This window comes from Amphiura filiformis, chromosome 13 (genome assembly GCF_039555335.1).
Source record: "Amphiura filiformis chromosome 13, Afil_fr2py, whole genome shotgun sequence".
Taxonomy (NCBI): Eukaryota; Metazoa; Echinodermata; class Ophiuroidea; order Amphilepidida; family Amphiuridae; genus Amphiura; species Amphiura filiformis.
Window position 1 is genome coordinate 62,487,295 of NC_092640.1, and position 16,702 is coordinate 62,503,996.

The 16,702-nt window shown below is 37.0% G+C and overlaps 1 protein-coding gene across 1 annotated transcript in view; it reads left to right on the plus strand.

The window, feature by feature from the left end:
• Positions 1–16,702, plus strand: part of LOC140168626 (MAP kinase-activating death domain protein-like) — a 135,355-nt gene that overhangs the window by 65,885 nt on the left and 52,768 nt on the right. The window contains 3 exon segments of the mRNA XM_072192030.1: positions 1–99; positions 7,026–7,189; positions 9,381–9,437. Of these exon segments, the coding sequence (XP_072048131.1) occupies positions 1–99; positions 7,026–7,189; positions 9,381–9,437 (320 nt within the window).

A 16,702-nucleotide genomic window follows, 5' to 3' on the forward strand; every position in this document is an offset into this window, starting at 1 on the left:
AAGAGAGCGACGGCGGAGGAAGTAACAGGTCGTCTTATGCGTCGCTGAATGACGTCGTGACGGACATGATGAACAGTGAAATCGCTGGCGATGTCCCAGGTAGGTAGTTTATAATTATATATTTGACCAAGATATACAGCACCAAGGTAAATGCACTTTCTGCATGTTTCTATTGGTCACTCTGTATCACTCCGCATTTGCTACCCAGCATTACCTGCCAACCAAGAACCAGTACGTTTCTAGTGATGCAAAAAGTAAGTGTTGCAATGTATACAGGTAGTACCTCAACAGTTCGCTGAAACTTCCAGACGTAACATTGCTGTGTTTCTACTTCAGAAAATGCCTGGTGTCACACCACATGAACTACCTCAAAGGAGGTGGGTAACTGTTGCCAGATGTCCACTCAGGAAGTTTGTCACACTGTTCTGTTTCTACTGAGTATCTTCTTCTACTTGTGTGTGCAACCTATAATAACCAGGAGATATAGCACTCAACACAAATGACCATACGGGTATGCTCCCCTGGAAAGACCCCTGTTTTTGGACCGCACCGCTCCCAAAGACTCCTGAATTTTACCCAAACAGAGCCCTGAAAGATCCTTGATTTTGATCATCTCAGCCCTTAAATAATTGTTCATTCCTCACATTTCTGGGTTTTCCAGGTGATTTTCAACTAGAAAGGCAATAAAGACCCCTAATTTAGACTGTTTGCAGCTCCAAAAGACCCCCTTTTACCGGTTCACCATCAGCTCTCAAAGACCCACCACCTCAAAGTTCCGGGGGAGCATACCAACCAAAAATTTATGATGTACCTCCCCAGGTCCAATTGCAACTAAAGACAACACATAAATAAATCCTGGTTATTTATACACTCTGGGCTTTAAAATGACTGGCTCGGAGCTCAATTGATAAGTCCGTACAAGAATATTCTCTATAATTAAAAACCTGTATTGTCTTGTTGGTCAGGTTGATCCAGGCCAGTAGTCAATAATCAGTGGCAGGTCAAGATAGTCACTAGAGCAATCATCTAGAACATGTTGATTAGTTTTTGGCTGGTTATAAAGCCAGACATTGAAGGTTATAATTACTAGTAGGATGGGAAAATGGCATTGATTACAGATATGGTTACTTTTGACAATATGCTCATCTATCATGGGCACAGTTCTTTATCCCAATACATTTGTACATTCATTGAATGACCTTTGAAAATTTGGGGACAAAAACTCATACTCTGCAACTTGAGGTCAAACTTTGCACTACCAGTGTTTAATTGAGGTTATTGAACATTGGGATGAGGCCATTGTGTTCCACAGTGAATGGTTCAAATTAGTATCATTGTCTGGTTGGTTACAATACCTGAGAGGGAGGGGTGTTTAATTCTACTTCACTTGTTTTTAAATTTTTGATTTTAGTTTTTTTACATAGACCATACATAAAAGAAATTATTTGCATATAAAGTCGTTGGGCAGGTAAAACCTCCCATGTGCTTGTGGCCCCTGAATATGTTTAAATCAGAACTGCCAACAGGTTACATGCGAGGTTTTGCTTTAAACATGTTCAGGGGCTAATGACACAGGAGGTTTTTCCTGCCCAACAACGATATATTTATTTTTGAGGTAGCTGTGTTGAGTGCAATAGGTGAGAAAATTGATGTTATTCTAAAAATGTTCACTTTTAACCTTGCTATGCTACTAGCGCATTGAAAGCAAGTCTGAAATATTGGCATACATTTTCAGCCTTTTTCAATCATGAGAAGTGATAGTTCTTGGCATGTTTGTGACGCACACAATCAAGTGGAATGTGTCTAATGATGCATACTTATAAAAAAAGCGTAGTGATTAATAGTAGGCTACACACAGGCACAATGCCTAGACATCGATCCACAAGCCTCAGCACACTTTAGAGGTTGCCGCTGACCACTGCTGCCCATATCATTCCATAAACCACAACGCAGGGACTTGATGATTTAAGAAGCACACACCCTAGACATTCCACAAATGACCTTCGCAGCTAAGATCAGACCCTGAGTTGCGTACAGATTACAATGAGACAATTCGCAGTAAGTTCCTTGTCCAGGAGAATTTCAAGCTAACTCAATTTTTCCATGAGAGCATACTAAACCACTGCTGGGGTTCGAACCCGTAACCTCTTGCACCATAGTCGAACATGTTATCAAATGAGCTAACTAGACTGCTATAAAGGTGTAAATGAATAATGAACAGAATTATTTATTAAAAATGGTTGACATTAAACTCATTGCATGTGATCTGTCACATATGTGACATGATCAAGGGGAATGAGTCACGTGTCGACCCTGGTCGAAAATGAGTTTTACATAGGTTCCTAAAGAGGACATTTAAAGCTTTCAGAAAACGAAAACCCCATGTTGATACGACTTAACTTTGCGAAGTTACGTCATTTTATCAATCGCTGAAAACAATGTAAAACAAAAGAATTTGAACACTTCTTTGCCAATATCTCAAAATCAATATTAGCGACATGCGACTCATTTCCCTCAATTGTGTCATATATATGCATTTGTTTGAGCTTGGTTTTCATTGAAAGCCAATTGTCAAGAAGTTGGAAATATCAAACAAGCTCTGTAATTAGGTGTAAGATATGAAAACATTGAGATGGGGGCGGCGGCAGGTGTTTATAGTGTTTACATTCAATAATTAATTAATACTCTGGGTGCTAGCCATAGGCTTCAACATAAAAAGCCCAAGTTTTGAAATATTTTCTCAAAATGTCAAGAGCTGTCTCAAGAACCACTGAAACAATATTATTAGGCTTGTTTGTACTCATTTTAATGCATTTTCTGTGCTGATTCCAAATGTGGTCACAGATATGTACAATTTTGAAATTTGTGAATTTTTATAAACAAAATTAAGAAACTTTTCGTCTGCAGTCAACCCCGGGCAGTCAACACTCTCGTGCAGAGAGTTAGAGTTGTTATATATACTCCAACAACGAAAGTTAGCAGTAGGTACAATTAAAACATGTATGCACACTTATATGTGCTTGCACAAGATTGAGGTTTATCCTTCATGTGTGAGAGCAGAGCACAGAACTTGGTGTATAAATTACAGTGAGGGATTATGAACTTAAAATTGTGATCTTTTGGTAATCATCTTGCCATGAAGGATATGACTGGTTTTAGATTTATGGTTATCTCAATGACATACAATGACAATGTCTTTATTTTGTTCACTTTTAAAGAATTGAAGAACTACCCACAAAGGACTTATCCACATCCAAGGTTGAAACATGAAAAGACAACTTGAATGTTTTCATAGAATGCCATGCTTGAATAATTACCATTATACCTAGATATTGATACATGTTGTCATGGAGGTATTTCACCCCAGTGTTGCCAATGCCATGATTTAATCACCTATTTGGGCTACTTTTACAAGTATCATGGTGTGGCAATATTTTCCTTCATTTTTCCAATTCCATCTTTACAGTTCTGAATTGCAATAATGATATATGATTTATTGATTGTCACACAGAATTTGAAGTTTATTCACTCCAGTTTTGTTCCACTCAGTAATTAAGTGATATTGTAAATTTCCAGCTTGGGTCATCATAGGTCAATAGTACTCTAAACTAACTTTGTATTCATTTGTACAAAAAAAACAGCCTCCAAAGAAATTGTTATTACTTTTTTCTTCAAATATCATACCATGACCACTTTTATGAAGATGAAAGTAATCACTTACGGTACTATAAATGAAGGAAAGTGACAAAAATTAATCGCCAAGGTAAAAAAAATTGCAAAATGGGTAAATTGTGTGTGTCTGTGTTTACAATGGATGGCAGCAACTTTGGTACATGTTTACCACAATGCAACATGATCTAGTTTTTCTGACATCACTTATTTTGTGATTTTTTTGCTGGATTCAGTAAAACTGCCCAAATATTTGGTGCTTTTTGTTAACAAATTTGATATAAAATTGGATTGATGGAGCCCATATTTCTTGGTCGAGATATGACAATATGAGATTTAGGGCCTAAATATTGGACGAGACATAGTCAAGTGCAATATTTTAAAACTCATAGCCAGACCAATAGATATAGGGCATAAAGCATCAAATTCTATCATTAGTATTTTTGGGATCCAACATTTTCACACTCTTGGATTCATAGTCAAAACATAATAATTTAAGAAATTTGGCATTTACCACGACCATGGTGGACAAATTTGGCTGAACCTTGGTAGTATAGAGTTTTGGCAAGACTGTTTTACACTTGATCGAGTATTTAAGATTTATCTATGATGCTCTATGACAATAGAATAATGTGACAATATACTAAAAGGTCAGCAGCGTTCACAGACATTTCGTAAGTCCATATGCATGTCATACACAGAGTCCTATTTTAATGATATTCATGACATTATGTTAGTATACTGCTGACACAAATTTGTGAACCATATTTTTTTAAATCAATTTAAAAGAATCCACTTTTATCAGGGCATGCTGTATATAGTAAATAGTACACAAAATAGTCCAGTTTTGAGAGTTAAGAAAACCTGGCTATAGAGCCTGTTTTATCTTATCAATATTCTAGTAGTAAAATGCCTACGTGCAGACATGCATTCTATATACACAGAAAATACATTGTGTAGTATGTTTCCATCATAAATACAGTGTCACGGTCATACATTATCCCAGATAAACGTGTGTGCGTGCTGGAAGAAAAACGTGGTTGTATCACCATAGTAAACTTATATATTATATCAATGCTATGCTGAACTGGTCCAATTGGCTGAATCCCTTCTGTTTCTTCAACTTAATGAGCTCTATTGAGAGCATAGAAGTATAAGTGAGTTAGGGTCTGTGAGCCAACTTAAAACTGACAACACAAATTATTGTTCTTTTGCCCACACTCTAATAAACTATTCCAGTTGAAAATCCATACGCCCCTTATGGCAGATAACCTTAATTCTTACATATAGGGAGTGTGAATTTCAGATGGGGTTACCTCAACGGGTGACCCCATTTGATATCTATATGTGCACCCCTTCTGTGGGAGATTAAACAGGAAGCTCCACTTGGCCAGTTCGCCACAGAAGAACTGACTTACACCTGTTACTTTGATTACAGACAGAACAGAATTTACATGGGTAAATTTTAACCTTGACTAATTCCCTAAGGAACTTGAACCAAAAGTGAATCTTCCATAGGGGGTGTAGGGATTTCAACTGGAATAGCCCAATGTTGCTTACTGTCTTGCAGGTAGTGCATTTTGAACTAATTAGAGCAATTCCAACAACACAAGAGAAAATATTCTTTTCTTTGATGCATTCCCAGGATTTCTTGCTATAAAATGGGCTATTGCATTTAAAATCCACACTACCTCTGTGGAAGATTTTGGAAATATCTGCCACAGGGGGAGTATGAATTTTAAATGGAATGAGCACATTGGGCAGCTCCATTTGAGACTCACCCTTCCTCTGTGGAAGATTCAGGGTTAATCTTTCTCAGAGGGTGTATGAAAATCAAATGGAATTGCCTAATGTGCTGATTCCATTTGAAATTCATACTCCCCCTGTGGATGATATTTCCAAAATCTTCCACAGGGGTAGTGTGGATTTTAAATGGAATAGCCCAATGGTGGTTCAAAAACATGCGTGTGCATAATCCATAACATGTATCCACATAATGTAGTATGGTCAGTCCATGCTCAGGGTAACACAAAATGTAAAATATTCATGGGATGGCTGTATAGAGAGAGAATCATGCAAGCATGTCGTTTTGACATGCCAATAAAAAGATCATTGCATGTGTAATGAAGCCTTCAGCATGGCTGCTGAGAGTTCAAATAAAGAAGTTGATGGCAACAAAATGTTTCTAACATTATTGTTTATTTGTTCTGATGATCTCACTTGAAAATTTGTTACAACACAATCAAATTCATAGGGTGACAACACAGGCTTACATGTATGCAGGCCCGTAACCAGGATTTATTTTGGGGAGGGGGCTGATTTTGAAAAAGTGGACCTTTGTTTAAAATTTGGACCTTTTTGGACTAGGTGGGGTAGATTTGACTTTTTCCCCAAAATTTGGACCTTTTTTGACCAAATAGGCATAAAAAACCCTATTATTTTGCTTGATACGTTCTCAAATGGGACTTAGGGTAAAAAGGGGACTTTTGGGGTGGGGGGCATCCACCACAGCCCCCCTGGTTACGGGCAGGCATAAATGTGACATGATCTGATCCAAAGTTGGCAATAATGAAATTGAGTTACATATATAAAACTGTGCAAGGCATGTCAAGCATATGGAAAAGCAGGGGCCTAACCATTGACCTCAAGATTCACCTGCTATGTGCAACTGTGTTTTTCATTGCTGCTTATGGTTGCTGTGCCAAGAATAGCAGGAAAAAAGTTGACGATTTGAGTTGTCAATGCAAATTCCTGGATCCTAGACAAGACATGTACAAGTTTAACCACCATTAAAGGCCTAATTGAGAGAAAGCTGAAGTTAAGTAGTTTTGGCCATATTGTCAGGAAACATGGAGCTAGGTATAGATAAACACATTATGCAAGGGGCTATGGAAGGCTGACGAGGAAGAGGATGTCCACCAACTGCTTATGGACTAATGATGTGAAGCTAGTTTCTAACCAAAGAATGCATGGTGCAATGTAGTTGGCATCGGATCTAGCGAGATGACACACTCTTGTGAGTTGTGACGACTTCAGCAACGCTACAGAGCGCTACCTGACAGAGAGAGAGAGAGATAAAACTAAGGAGCACAAATTCAAGAAAATAAACACAAGACAAATTCTTAACTTTGCAGCTGTATTACTGTAAGTGTACCATGCAGGGGATGTGTGGATTTCATTATCAGTAGACGCATGGGTACTGAGAAAGTTAACTCACTTTTCAACATTTCCAGTTTTGGCCCGAGTGGAACACATCATGTCACATATACTGTCATATTCAATGTCATATAAATTTCATGAGCAACTACATAAGCCCTGTGTAATATAGTTTTATATTTTCTCTTGAATATTTGCAGAAGACATAGAAGAGGTAATGAGCCCCGTGAGTGAGATGGACACCAATGTGTACAACCCGCCAGATACGTTACAGATTCCGCCGGAGGCTTGCCAGAGTGACTCGGCGTACTCGTGTCCGGAATCCGACTCGTCCTCGAGCCAGGACGCATCCACTTCACCAGATGTAAGATATATCATTGTAGTATAAGACTTTTTTATGTTCTTATTCATGCAGTGTATAAGATCTCAATCAGATCAAAAAGGTTTCTTGTTAATATTAATCAGTTTAGAATAAGGCATAGGATTGTTTACTGTCGAAACCAAATATCCACAAATCAACTATTGTCGCATCGGATTGAAGATGTTTTTCTTTAAAATTTTCAAAATTCAGTTTAGACCAGGTAAGTACACCAAAATTGGCTTGAAAAAGCTTCAGTTTTCATGTCCGGTTTTATGATTAAACTGAAACAAGTTTTACGGACATGAAAGTAGTATTAAATGAAATAATTTATAGAAATAGACTAGCAATTTCTATCGGTAGTCCAAAATGCAACAATAAAATGTCTGTACTTGATCTTTTCTTGGATGTGATTTTTATTGCACACAATAGTTTTACTGTTTAGAATTTTGGATTTGAATAAGGAATTGGTGTTGTAAACTTTCTACACACCAGTAGCGAAAAAATAATTGCTTTAGATAATTCTGAAGACTAGCTTTAAGTGTAGAAGTAAAAAGTATGCACAGAGTAGACTTGAAAAGAAGAGCAATAATATATCAGTAGTCAGCAACAGTTCTCAATTATACACTTGAAGGTTCAAAGTCCTTGGTTCAAATCCCATATTGGCGCATTTTGTCATATCAGGTGGAACCATAGACTCTGAATAAAAGAGTCTATGGTGGAACAAAGTTGTACATCCAATGGCTGCCTTAAAGTGAATTTGTTTAAAGAGCTAAAATCTTGTAACATTTGTCAAATATTCATATTAAGATCAGTGGCTTTTGAAGTATTCACCAGGTGGCAAAGTTGTTCCAAAAATTATGTAAGAAGCTTCTCTAGAACCACTACCAATTTTGACATCTTAACATTGATACAAAGTTTGAATAACTTATAGCTTGCACATATCCCCCTCCCCCTAATGAGGGTTACCAGACCTGTAATTTGGTACACCAATTGGGTGGGGTTTACGATTTATCGTTTGCTATACCTTAAGAAACCAGGGGTTAAAATGGTTAAGACATTGGCTACCTCAATTTCATTTGTCTGTTTCATACAGATTGTGTCCCACAGTGATTCACAGAAATACAACTTGGGTCACTTTTTTGTTGATTTGACCCACCATTTAGGTCAAAAATGTGTGATAATTCTGCCACCCACTACTAAGTTTAGTAGAAGTCACTGGTTCCAAGTCCTGAATACCCTTGGTATAATGTGACTGTCTGATTGCTGACTACTGATGACGTAGATATATAGTGCTTTATTAACAAACTGCTTGTAATGTCCTTTCCTGCACCCTTTGTCTGTCTCTACCCCTATTATGCCTAATTCTCTTCTTTCCTGTCTTTGTCATTTTCATGTCTTTGTCCGTCTCTATCTCACCCAATCTGTTTATTTTACTTTGTTGCTTTTTCTTTCTCTCCTTACTATGTTTGCATTCCACCCTGTTGCTATGGGTTTTTTGTCTTTCTTTTAATTTTATGCCCTCTCTTCCTCCCCTCTCTTCCTCTCCCTCTCATCCTCCCTCCTTCTTCCCCTCTTCCCCCCCTTCTCTTTGTCCCCTCTCTTCCTGCCCTCTTCCTGCCCTCTCTTCCTCCCCTCTTCCTGCCCACTCTTCCTGCCCTCTCTTCCTCTCCTGCTCTTTCTCCCCCTCTTTGTCCCTCTCTTCTTCCCTCTCTTCCTCCCTCTCTTATTCCTCTCTCTTCCACTCTCCCCCCCCTCTCTCTCTTCCCCCCCCTTTTCTTTGTCCCCCTCTATTCCTTCCCTCTCTACCTTTTTGGTCATGTACCTTTCTACCTCCCCCTCTCTTCCTGCTCCTCTCTTCCTGCTCCTCTCTTCCTCCCCCTTTCACTCTCTTTTCTTCCTCTTACTCACATATGACTTACCTTTTCTCTATCTTACCCCTCCTATCTTCTTTTTGACTTTGTTTCTTTGATACGATTACTTTCTGGATTGGTATTCTACATTTTATTTTATTTGAATCTTGTGCCTTTATTTCTAATCAATTTTCATGCCATTTGATTTATTCTACTTATTTTTTAAAAATATTTTATTTGTTTTTACCACGTACCTTTATTAATGCATTCCAATCTTCCTTCATGTAAATCTATCATCCTCACCTTGTACCCTGTTTATGCCTTCCCATAATGCACGTCTGCAGTCATCTGACGAGGAGCCTAGGCATCTGCTGCCTCAACTGCCACCGCCACGTCGGAGGGTATGCACCCATTTCATTGTATTAGACACAAGTAGAGTTGTCCTTTCAGAATTTTATAGGAACAGAAGTTAATCAAAATTCCGGACTCACTGACGATTTTCAGTTATATGTGTGGATGTATTTCCAGAAATGGTCCGTATTGAAGTAATTTTGTACAGTTGTAATTCTTGGAACAAACTTTTTGCGAAAGTTAATCAAAACTGTGGAGTCGTCAACAATTTTAGTTACATATATTGCGACCTGTTCATCAGGTCTTGATCAAACTGTGCAGATGTTTGATTGGTGTTTTTGGTGCGAGATGGTAAATAGCTAGGATATTGTTCCAAAGTTTTAGATGTTTTGTTCATTGGGTTTTTGTCAGACTGCATAGAGATGTGACTGGTGTTTTGATCATGTGATGGTGAACAGCAAGGAAATTGTTTCAGAATTTGTACTGTTTTGCCATTTACCATCACATGACCAAAACACCAATTATACTCTTTGCGCATTATGATGAGGACCAGGTGAGCGGGTTGCATCATAACTGAAAATTATTGCCACGTCCAGAATGTTGATTTAGGTCTTCTACTGGACTCAGAATATTCATAATCTTGTTTCAGCATTTTTATTGTTTTGCAAAGTTTGTTCTAAGAATCACAAGAATACAAAATTACCTTGATTTAGACATTTTCTGTGAACACAACCACACAGATGTTATATATACTATATAAATAGAACCTTAATGCATACTATTTGCATTTATGAAACACAATTTTTAGAAAATTTCATGGAAAGAATTCTCTCCACATATGAAGTGTTGCTTAAGGAGCACTGACAAATATCCATTAAAAATAGACACAAAAAAATGCTAAGAATACAAAACAGGTCAGATTGTGTTTGAGCACAAGAAATATATCAGAAAGGACAGCTCTATTCTAAGAGATTTGTATAGGAAGCACACACAGGCTGACAGTATAATAGCTACTGCTTGGATGGTATATGTCGTGTTCTATCTATATCACAGTCTGCTGTAAAGCACGCTGTAACATCGCATTTAGGGGGAAGTGTACTGTACATCTTTCTTTTTCCTTTGCTAAGCGTGTTGTTTCTTACACTTAACACTATCTTGCACTTTGACTTAACGTTGAATGAAAACATTGTAGAGTTGATGGTATTTGACATATTATCATGAGCTACTCAAGGTGTTGCTTGGTTTTCTCACTTTAAGGAGCTGTATATATATATAGCACAAGATGTTTTTTTGCCAATGCACAGTGGTGGCGCTGCAATGGGACATGGGAGTATTTCCCACCCCATCCCCTTGTACGTATTCTTTTTGAATTTCTCACCACGTATCCCTCAGTGGGGCATAGGGAAATTTGCCACCTCCAACTTATCACTGAAAATTCCACTGTTTTAAGCAAAATTATCAGATTGCCTCCTCCTTAAATTCAAATTTCCCCACCCCACTCTACCCCATCCCTACTCAGAAACAAATTTTTGGTGCTGCCACTGCTTATGCACATGTTGATGTTGGCATTAGCAAGAAGATATTTTAAAATATTGTGGATAAAAATAATATATTTGAAGTGTGTTTTTTTTTCATTCTGAAATTCTAATTGTGGTAGATAATGAATCAATTTCAATTTGTTCTCTGGCTAAATTCAATGGCAAATCAAGCAGTGACACTCTACCATATTTTAACTCTTTATGGATGCTTAAACAGAAAAACGATGCTTAAATATAAAATGTGCATGTTTGTTGCATCCACCACTGCACTGTTATTTTTTGTTGTTGGAAAGAAAAGACAACAAACTACAAAATATTACATGGTTAAGGTCCAATGAATATTAACAAATAAAAGTATACCAGAATGTGTGGAGTCCAGACTCTATATTATAACACAGGGGCTCTCAACAAGTGGCCTGCCAACTACTTATATTTTGAACTATATAACACGACCATTTTGCAGGGAAGAACCATGGTTCTTTCCAATGCAAAAGTATAAGAGCGAAATTGCAATAGTGTGTTGAAATCAGTCTCTTTGAAGGTTCTAGCTTGTTTCCCAGGTCTTGTTTCCAGTTGTTTGTGATTATTGAATCCCTGACCGTTACCCTAAACCCTAACCTAAACCCTAACCCTAAATCCTAAATCCTAACCCTACCCCTAACTCTAAACCCTAACCTGAGGCCTAATCCTACCCCCTAAACCCTAACCCGACAACTAAGTATACTTCATATTTTGCCCCTGACCAAAGGAAAATGTAAGTAACTGGGGTGTATTTAGCCCTCAAGCATGTATGTTTGAAATGTGTTTGGCCTCCCTTGTGGTACTCAAACATAATATGATGAAGTTGAGAATCTCTGTTATAACTTCTTTGGGATGCTTCTCTGACTTTCCAGTCTCTCCTTCAGTGGTGGTGTTTGGTATTATTATATATTTAGTGGTAGATGTTTGTTGGGACTGTGCTCTAGGATCATTTTACAGGACATCTCATCCATTCTATAGGACCATATTACATGTTTTCATGGATCTAAAGAACCACCTTACTTGTATTATATGAATATGTAGAACCGCCCATAAAAACCATTATTCAAATCCCGTAATCCAGGTCCCATAAGACCTTCATTTGTCAACACCATCCTGTATATTCTTCATTTAAAGAGGAAGCCCTGCCATAGCAGTTCTTCTGGGGTGAACCAACCCTGATCAAATAAATCAGTGGCAAGGTTATCTCTGAATTTGACAGGTACTAGTTGATGTTTTACTATTATTGCATCAATAAGCATGTGTCAAATTCAGAGATAAACTTGTCACCCATTAATTTGATAACAAGTTAGGTTTGGTTTAACCCCAGAAGAACTGCTATGGATGGCCTTCCCTTTGCCTCAAATATTGTGAAATAGCATTTATCAGCTTATGCTTTGAAACTTTCATGGATCTAATGACAACTTATGTTATGAATATTTAGAACCACCTTATATAGAACCATTATCCAAGACTATATTGTGTGGGGTCCTCTTCATTTAATTGAACCACCCTATATTAATTTTCAATATTTGACTTGCTGTGGTTTTACAACTCTTAGTTTTAGTGTTATAATAAACATTTGACGGTAAGGCTTTTGATGTTTGTATATTTTATCGATTAGTTTAAAATATTGACTAACTATCAAAGTATTTGAGCTTTGTTTAGTTGACTAACAATTGACACCCTAGCGTTTAGATTGGTGAAAATAATTTTCTGTGGCCATTATCTGCTGTTTGTTTGATTTCTGTTGATCTTGTTTAAAATATTTACTAACGTTTTGATAATTTTGGAGATTGTGTTTTGTGGCAATAATTTTAATATTTAGAAAGTTATGGATAGAAGAGCTGATTTTATTTTTTATAAATAGACTAAACGATTCAACACCATTATATATATAGTTGACATTGTAATTAACATTTTGTCAATTTTAACCTAGTAGTTTTTAGTTGGCTGTATTCTGTTTTGGTTTTGTGGGTTTTTTATTTTTTGAGGAGGGGGTTAGAAGGGGTGGAATTTTTTTAAACAACTGTTTACTTAACATCATGCATAAATAGCATAAAAACACATCACAGTCACTGTTTCATTTAGATCATGGCATTGATAGCAAGAACATAATAATTGATCATTGCATGAAAAATTGTTGAAACTTCTGTGTAAATTCTGTATGGTTTCAAATTTTGAGGTAGAATTTTCATAGGTGAGAGTATGACGTAAGTAGATTGAATTGGAGGCATCGCTAATAAGGCAAGTCTGAAACTCGATATGCTTTGAAATATTATTGTTCAGATTTCCAGGAAACATGACAGTAGCATTATGAGGTATTGGGGAAATGAAATTGCACATAAAATGCAATCAGTTCTACATTATGAAGATGATAAAAACCAATACACATATTTCAAAAGCTTATGGCAAGACAACCGGCATTGAGACATATATGGCTGCCTGTCTTTAGGAATGGGCAATTCCATTTAAAATCCACACTACCCCTGTGGAGGATTGTGGAAATATATTGCACAGGGGAGTATGTATTTCAAATGAATAAACTTATTAGGCAGCTCCATTTGAATTTCATACACCCTCTAAGAAAGATTCAACCTGAATCTTCCTTAGAGGGAGGGTGAGATTTAAATAGATTTGGTTAATGTGCTAATTCCATTTGAAATACAAACTCCCCCTGTGAAGATATTTCCAAAATCTTCCACAGGGTAGTGTGGATTTTAAATGGAATAGCCCAAATGGGCTAAATTCTAGTTGAAATATACACACCTCCCTATAGACATGGTTTTAATCTTCCACAGAGGGAGTGTGAATTTCAAATAGGGTTACCTGAATGGGTGACTTTATTTAAATTAAAAGTCTACACCCAAGTGTGGGATAATTAAGATCATGTCCTCCATATGGAATATTATGGATTTCAAACAGAATATCCCAGTGACAAATAGATTCCCATACAACCGCCCCCACGTCTTTGTGTTTCAATTATTTATGCTACAGTGCTGTCGTGGCAAGCAGGCACACAGGTAGACATGGACAGAATATGCAAGGAAAGGCGTAAAAGCGTGACTAGAGAACTTGTTGAAGTAAATTCACGGTTGCCACACACTGACGACGTACATGCTCAATTTTTGGACTACTTGTAGTTGTGCATGGTGTCATGTGGGGGAGGGAGCATTTTCCTACACATTAAAGCTTTCCAATTTGTATGAAAGCCGTACTGCATTTTTATTTTGACTAAAATTTACATTTTTTATTTCAAATTCCAGGATATTTGCTATTTTATTATTACAATACATTTTATCCCATTACCCTTTTATTAAAGCCAGCCTAGATGGATTAATTACATCTTTTGGAATGATATTTTCATACAGGGCCTTGATTTTGTGCCAGTTTGCGAGAATCTGAAACCATCCAAGACGCTGAACACTTACTACATTATTCAATGAAAGAAATTGATTCTTGCAGCATATGTTATACGAACATCATTATGAGATTCAGTGATTCTTGTCGAATCTGTGGCTCTGTGTCAAATTAGGAATGAAAAATGGTGTTAAATCCGTCCTTTTTGGATAGCCCACTGTGAACTTTGACAATTATAGGCTATACCAGTTGAAATCCATATTCCCCCCTTATGGAAGACTTGTCCTTAATCTTCCACACAGGGAAATTAAAAATCTACACCCCCCCCCCATAAGGGGTATGAATTTCAATTGGAATAGCCTAATTAATAACTGGTGTTTTTAACAGATTCACTAGAATTGAGTTACTTTCTATACAATATACACTCAATTCAAAAATTGTAATTTTTTTTTTTTGAAAACGCCATCAGAAATGCAGGTGTATAACAAATAAGGACTTTTATCAGCAATTAGATGTTTCTCCTCGATAATAAAATGACTTTCAGATACAATTACATAGGGATTTTGAGTACCATATTGTCCGGTATATTTTGCCGGGCGGTGTTTGGTGTCCCTATGTTAATTCCACACATCACCTGTAGGTGACAGTGCTATGGCAACCCAGCGTGAATTATAAATTTATATCCCTGTCGTTAAAAATCGCTATCCAGCCCATGGGATAAAATATAGGTCATCTGCAGCAAATGTCATGTACCGACAAATTGTGCTATTCCAGTTGAAATCCATACCCCCTGTGGAAGACATGACCTTAATCTTCTACACAAGGAGTGTGAATTTCAAATGGGGTTACCTGAATGTGGGACTTTATATTTGAAATTCACACCCCCTGTGTGGGGAGATTAAGGCCATGCCTTCCACAGAGGGTGTAAGGATTTCAAATGTAATAGCCCATTGCACTGAATTGGAAGTGAGCATGCATTTTCAAGCATCTGATAGAAGAACAGATGAAATGTATAAATATGTATATATACACAAGAAGCATCACAAGAAGAAAGTGATCTGTCTGCTATCATTTAAGGGGACATTCACAGATTTTGAAATGAATCATTTTTGGACACATTTTGCTGGTTTTATTGAGATTCTCCATAAATATTTTCCATGTTTAGGCAGTGTTGCCAAAACTTCTCAGCACCAAGGCATTGGCTCACCAGCCCGGGGTACAGGATTCTCAAGTAGCCCAAATTTAAAACTAATAAAAAAAAACACCCAATACTGGACATTTGGGTGGATTTAACCTGAATTTAGAACAAAAATCACCCAATTGGGCGGAAAAGCACTTGACTTAAAAACTGCTTGTGCTATGGGATGTTAAGACTGATCAATAAATAGTCACAAAACCCATTGTAATTGCAATTTGGAGCTTTAGAGACTTAAAACCTTTTAAAATCAGTTAATTTGAAAGGAAAATACATCAAAGTACTGCCGGAAACTGCCAAAAGTAGCCCAATTTTAGGCAAGTAGCGCATGATTTGAGTAGCGGCAAGTGATTGCCAAGTAGCCCAATTGTGCACCCAATGGCATCACTGGGTTTAGGTTTTGTCACATCACATGGATCATTTTGACATTTTTGAAGAAAATAATAGTCGGATTTTTATTAGAGATTTCATATTGCTTGTTAAACAAAATGTACTAGCAAAAATCTTTTGAAAATTTTGTTATTCATTTGTTGCTTGAAAATATATTTTTTTCTGGATTTTCAAATGCTTGGAGCATCCTCCTTTAAATGAAATAAATCAAATAGAATGATCATAAAATGCACATTTAAACATGTTAAAGCTGAAAGGGGGTTAAGCATTCACCTAGCCTAGCTCATATTCTAAGTAAGTCTTCCACACACAACATCAGATGAAATACTAAACGTTTTAGATTAAACTGTCTGCTGACAAGATAAATTTAACCACATGAGAACTACCTGCTGATTGGTCAAAAGAAGTTTTCATTATCAATTGGACCAATCAGCAACATTGTTAGAATAATTTCACCACCCAAAAAATTGGGAGTGAATTATTTGCAAAGCTCCATTCTGATTGGGGATTAAAATGAAGATATCATGTAATTGACCAATTAGAGGCAATGTTAGATTGGCAGGTATAGTGCTCAGGGGGTTAAGATTCAGTGCAGACACTGTAAATTTGTTATAAACAAAACCATTATTAGTTATTTATTTTTTAAAGCAAATAGACGAGAAAGTGATGCGGTTTAGAATAATGTATTTTTACAATTTATTGCTAAAACAACGAAGAGAAAAGAGCACAACAGCAAACCAACTGAACAGTGGCGGCACCAGGAATTTTTTCAGGAGGGCATGGGGGCAAAGTGAATTTTGGAAGGGGGCATTCG